At 45.6% G+C, this 5983-nt stretch overlaps 1 protein-coding gene across 1 annotated transcript in view; it reads right to left on the bottom strand.

The window, feature by feature from the left end:
- The window catches only part of KIF24 (kinesin family member 24), a 19218-nt gene that overhangs the window by 4099 nt on the left and 9136 nt on the right, over nucleotides 1-5983 (bottom strand). Inside the window, exons 9-10 of the mRNA XM_018569043.1 lie at nucleotides 4284-4393; nucleotides 929-3124 (exon numbers count right to left, since the gene is read on the bottom strand). Coding sequence (XP_018424545.1) covers nucleotides 929-3124; nucleotides 4284-4393 — 2306 coding nt within the window. The remainder of the gene's footprint in view (nucleotides 1-928; nucleotides 3125-4283; nucleotides 4394-5983) is intronic.

The following is a 5983-nucleotide window of genomic DNA, read 5'->3' as shown; positions in this document are numbered from 1 at the left end:
AAGTCCCATTCAGGAAGCCAGGTGGCGTGTAAAGAGTCGCCACCCAGCTTCCCGATTAACAAAAAAGTCCCCTCTTACTTTCGTATGTGCAGCCTGTCATCCCCCGGGGCCTCTCCAGCGAGAACGCGGTCTTCGTCCGCTACCCAGCCGGAGCCGTCTAGCCGGCCAATCAGGAAGCCGGGCGCCGTGTAATGACTGGACGACGCCCTGCTTACTGATTGGTCGGGAGGCCGGCTCGTCGCTCTCTTGTCATGAGATGACGAGGGAGCATGAAGCCAGCTTCCCGGCCAATCAGAAAGCAGGGCGTCGCGTCATTAGACGACGCCCGGCTTCCTGATTGGCCGGCTAGACGGCTCCGGCTGGGTAGCGGACGAAGACCGCGTTCTCGCTGGAGAGGCCCCGGGGGATGACAGGCTACACATACTAAGGTAAGGTAACCTTACCTCACGAGGCCAGCTTCCGGTCAATCGCGAAACCGGGCAGCGTGTAATGACGCGCTGCCCGGCTTCCTGATACCGGAAGTACTCGTGCTAGGCATCGGAGCATTTGGGCGAGAGCGAGTACTTGCCCAAATACTCGGAATCGGCACCGATATCGATACCAGTATCGGTATATCCCTAGTTACAGCAGATATTATGAAGGTCTCTGTACGACACATTTCTGTTAAACACACAGCAGCTGTTTGCTCTGTGGATGTAAAGGGTCTAACATGCAGTTAACCACCCCAGTGGCAATCACTCTGTCTGCTGGCACTTAGATTGCTGTCCAGCAGGGTGGGAAAAACTCTCCACAGCTGAGAGCGCAGTCCTGGCGGCAGAGATGGGATCTGAGACTGTCGCTGTAAAGCTTTGAGAGATCAGAACACCAAAACAACAAGAAAATAACCAAATGAAACAAACACCGGACGCGATTTCTATGGTCCACTTACTGCGATTTCTCAAAGTCTCTTATGCTTTGACTCGTCGTTGGCGACAATACTAACTGTCCACAGGAGGTGGTTTTGTTTTTGGAATTCCTCTCGTTCCTGAGACTTCGTTCCTCTTCTTTATTACCCTGCTGGGCTAATATGCATTTCACAAGTTTATTTTTAAGTTTTTCCAGCCCGCTGTCCTTAAAGGGTCCCCCGAATGAGTCTTCCAAGCTGCTCAGACCAGTGTCTTCAAAGCTCAACTCTTGTTGTCTCTTATGGCTCCCTGACGCACAACCAGACTGTGTTTTGGAAGTCGGTATTAAGAGCTCAGAGGGCTCTGGACATAAAATCTCTTTCTGGTCATTTTGCGTGTCAGAATTACTCCTGTCGGAAACCCCCGGAGATGCCAGATATCGTTGATGGCTTGCTGCTGTCTCTTCAGCATCTGCGTCATAACATGGAGGAATCAGATCCTTTGATCTGGAATTCGCAGTGTCCAGAGAAGAGTCGCTGAAATCAATTTTCTTTGGTGACTGTCCCACATTGGCCAATTTTGGAGACGTTCTATCACATGATCCTTGTTGAGCCATAAAGGAAGGAGAGTCCGTGGAGCTAGGCAGGTTGCATCCATCACTGGCTTCCAGGAACCAGTCATTCTGAGAGTTCTGCAATTGTAAACTTTCATTATAGCGCAGCATCTTCTTCACAAGGGCCGAGAGATTCTTTTCGATGGAATGCTCATCGATTTGGGACTCTAGAGTAGAATCCTTTTCAAAACTTCCATCCTTTGAAGCAACCTTTGACTTTGGGGAGCTGTGAGGACGAAGGTATTGGGTAGACTCCACGGACCAGTTGTCCTGGAGCAGCGACACTGTTAGAGGAGCCATCATTGCAGAAGAGTCTGAAGAATTGTTCGCAGCCTCTCTAGAAGAGTCTCTACTCAGCATGGCTCCTCCTGCTCGAGAACCAATCTGAGGGGAAGATGCATTATGTAGTTCTTGTTCTGCAATAAGATCAGTAGAAGTGTCTGTGTGAGGACTGCTCTTGGATGACCGCTCGCTTTTCTTCTTCTTCGGCTGCTTTGGGGGTTCCTCCTGAGAAGAATAAGGCTTTTCTGGTGCATTGCTGATATTTGACGAGTCGCATGCGCTGCCGGGGTCTTCTCCAGAACTCCACAAGTTTTGGTGGCCACATGGTTGTGTCCGCTCCAAAATCCCACAGCTGCCTGCACAGTCACAACTTACTCCCTGCTTATGTTCCGGAGATTCAGAATCACTAAAGCTTAAACCTTGACCTTTTCCTGCCGCCTTTCTAATGTCCGGAGAACCCTGGTGAAGGAAGAACGATAGTCTTTCACGGACCAACTCTTCTTTCTTCCCTTTTTTCTGTACCGACACATAAGAAAAAGAGTCTTCGCTAAAATCACTATCATCGGGGTCTTCCAGAGGCAGTCCTTCGTGATGTGACAGCGAAGTGTTGATGTGGCCGACTAGAACTTCTTGGGGCTTATAGAGGTCCAAGATCTTCTCCAGTGGTCGGTATTGCAGCTTTTGTTGGAAAATCGGTGGGTTTTGGAACTGCTGGTGGTAATGTCTTAAGTGTTCCTCTCGGTCTTTTTGTTCTGGACGGTTACTCGGCTCACTGCTAGTCTTCTGATGGACTTTATCCCCTAAATGTACTGGCCTTAAGTTGTATTCCCAAAAAGGCATCGCGGTCTTTGAGACAATATGTTTCTGCACTGGTTGTACAGGTTGAACGCGTTGCACTAGTTGTCGATGATGGTTGAAGTGGACTTTGAAATCAGTTTCCACTTCATATTCAGCGTCCTGAGGATTCCCCTGTACTGGAGCCTTATCCTGGTTTTCACACTTCTTTGCTCCGTTATGTCCCAGTCTAGCGGCACCTTTCAGTGGAGTGGTGTGGGCAAGCCAGGCTTGGATGGGGGAACCTTTTGCATTATTTTGCCTGACGGAGATTTTTGGGGTCGATGACAGGGGCACATTGTTGGGATGGAAGACGGACGGATACGATTTGGTCTTTGCGGTGACTGAGGTAGATGAGTATTGTGCGCCCAGTTTTACTTTTTTAGGGGATATCTTTTCCCCCAGCGCCGAGGATGTATTCTGAACCCGTTTTGGAGACACGCAAGGGGTGCTTCTGCTTCGATTAGTGCATGTTGGGGTGTTCTTTATTCCTCTTTTTAATTCTTTCACCCTAAAAATAAAATATAAGGTCAGTAATTATTTCATTCACGGAGGATCCTGGGGAAAAAAAGGAAATATTTGCTTAACCCTCTTGGATTGGTGGCACTGCGATCAGGATTCATACAGCCCAACTACAGGTTTAGCTTTAAAGAGGTCAAATGAGGCTGATAAAAAAAAAAAAAAAGTCTAAAACATTAAAAAGGGCCTATGTGTCAATGACTTCAGTTTAAGACAATTTTGGGATCATTCAGAATTCACTGACAGGTGCGTTTGACTTGCTACAAGTAGGTTTTGAATTTCCATTAACTTGCTTCGTGATGCTTGAAGTGAACAAAAGCCCAAGTCTTATTGTTGGCCTTTTTTGGTAAAGCAGCTTCAGCTCTCCTAAATCAGCCTGTCCCCAGTCAGTATGATGTGCAGTGCGGTCTGACAAGCCAAACCTTCCCCTTCCGGTCTGACTCAGCAGGAGGTGTGCCAGACCACAGCAAAGATACTTCAGCTCTTACACAGACCACAGCGGTCCCTCTCTGCAGCATACTAGTGGGGAACATGTTGACCTAAGACACTGTTGGTAAGATATGGGGCACTTGGAGATACATGGTACTTGGAGATACATGGTAAGATATGGGGCACTTGGAGATACATGGTAAGATATGGGGCACTTGGAGATACATGGTAAGATATGGGGCACTTGGAGATACATGGTAAGATATGGGGCACTTGGAGATACATGGTAAGATATGGTAAGATATGGGGCACTTCGTGTTTTGCAGAACAATGCGTTGGTAACATTTTCAAAACAACATCAATTGGGTTTGAATTCCACAGTCGGTCACATGACTGATACTGTGGCATCTGTCACATGGTCTACAACAGAGAATTTAAGGGTAGCGACTTTTATCAAGTGATTATAAAATAGGAAGTGTGGCGCTCAACTCCCACCGATCAGACTGAAACCTGACTTTGAAATGACAGCTGAAGAATTACAATATGAATCTGGTTGTTGTGGAACAATATGGCTTTCAAACATGAATATAAAAGGCTTGATGGCCACGATATATGTATATATCAGGTAGGCAGTGATCCCTCCAAACACTACTGATCTGAACATGTCAGTACTATCATGTAGGGTTCCCCATGCTCAATTGTTTGAGGAAGTCGCCACTTACCTATCTGCATAACGCAGGGTGTTCAGCGTGTGCTCAGTTGCTATGTGACTGGGCGATACGTTAGCGATCATGCAGGTCTTTGAATTGCCAATAAAAGAATCTTTAAGTACCTAGATGAAAGAGAAATGGTAACAATGGTGGTAAGTGTTCTATCCAGTAGCCCAATAACTAAAACCTCATATAAACTTTAACATGCTAATATAAGATCAAAAGTGGTTTTCAATCTTTCAGCACTTGACAAAACCTGAACAGTAAGTAATCTCCAAAATGTAGCCATGGCCAGCAATAAAAGCCTGACGGGTACCGGACCGCATGACTCTATAAAGTTACCGTCAATGCTCTGGTGGGAAAAGGAATTGCAATTCTCTGTATCACTGGAAAGTTGGTATTCAGTTATCTCCCAAACCTTGAAAACTTCTAAGTGTCTAAGCCACTGGGAATCAGTGCAATAAAATACTCCACAAATGGTATTTTACTTCCCAGAGGTTGGCGAGAGCTTTCCCTTCTTGCGGCTTGGTGGGCTCACTGTCTCACATATGGTGGTCATGTACCTCACTCCAGTCTTTCTGGGGTGCTATCTCCAACCTTATATCTGTTATCACCCAGGTCCCGCACGTTCATTCCCCACATCTTGCTCTACTAGGGATAGGCTTGGAAATTTGGCCCAAGAGTTCTCGCACAATAGTATCTCATGTCCTCATTGCAGCTCGTCTTGCCATAGCAAGAGCCTGGAAACAGCCTGAGCCCCCATCTCTGCACAATGTCATACAAATCTTAAATACACACGCCCACTTCAAATATCTCTTCGCAAAAGCCAACCTTACAACTCGCCTCACAATGGGCTTGCTGGTTGTCAGACCCCCAGATGCCTGATCAGAACCACATAACCGATTAGCTATATTATGGTAGTTACTTCAATTAGAACGCTTAGGATGTTTCATGCATTGATGTGCCCTCGTAATTATGTTGTTGCCGCCTGTACTGACCACCCTTCCTCGCATTGGTCCTAATTTTAGCAGATGGCCCCATTTCTCTTCGCCACTCCATACATTCCCTTAATGGCCACATTTGTGTATGGTTACTTACTGTTTTACTTTTTTTTTTTTGTCTTTTATTGTTTGTTTTTAAAATGTGCAAACATAATAAAATTCTTGTTATAAAAAAAAAACAAAAAACCTGTCAGGGATGTGAGCACGATTTGTGCTATATTCACATGCTAGTATTCTGTAGAGCTTTTTTTTATACAATACACCCTAACAGAATCCCCCCAAAAATGCCTGTAAATTACCATTATTGGATCTTTTTACTAGCGGTCACATGACCACTTTCACCCCTCTTCCTCCCCAAGCTCCTTGTGCAGAAAACAGTGGTACAAGCGGGAGCACTGGCAGGGTCTACAGGTATTTGTGCATTTTTTGCAGGAAAAGGAAGGAGAAAAGGCACTGACACCGTATACCAAAAAAAAAATTGTTTAAATGAATAAAGTTATTTGATTTTTTTTTTTTTTTTACATACACTTTAAGGCTGAGCATGCTCTTGTCACAGATGACACACTAATGACAAAACTAAAGCCCGAGTTGGCACTAAGATGTTGAAACCTTCTTCAAATTAAGATAGAAAACAATTGAGGTGAAAAACAGAACAGTACAGTACAGGAAGGATTTGATTGCAGATTTCGTAGGAAGGCTGAGGACTGAAAG

Source organism: Nanorana parkeri, unplaced genomic scaffold, assembly GCF_000935625.1.
Source record: "Nanorana parkeri isolate BGI_ZX_2015 unplaced genomic scaffold, ASM93562v1 scaffold1280, whole genome shotgun sequence".
Classification (NCBI taxonomy): Eukaryota; Metazoa; Chordata; class Amphibia; order Anura; family Dicroglossidae; genus Nanorana; species Nanorana parkeri.
This window is presented reverse-complemented; position numbering and strand designations above follow the sequence as displayed.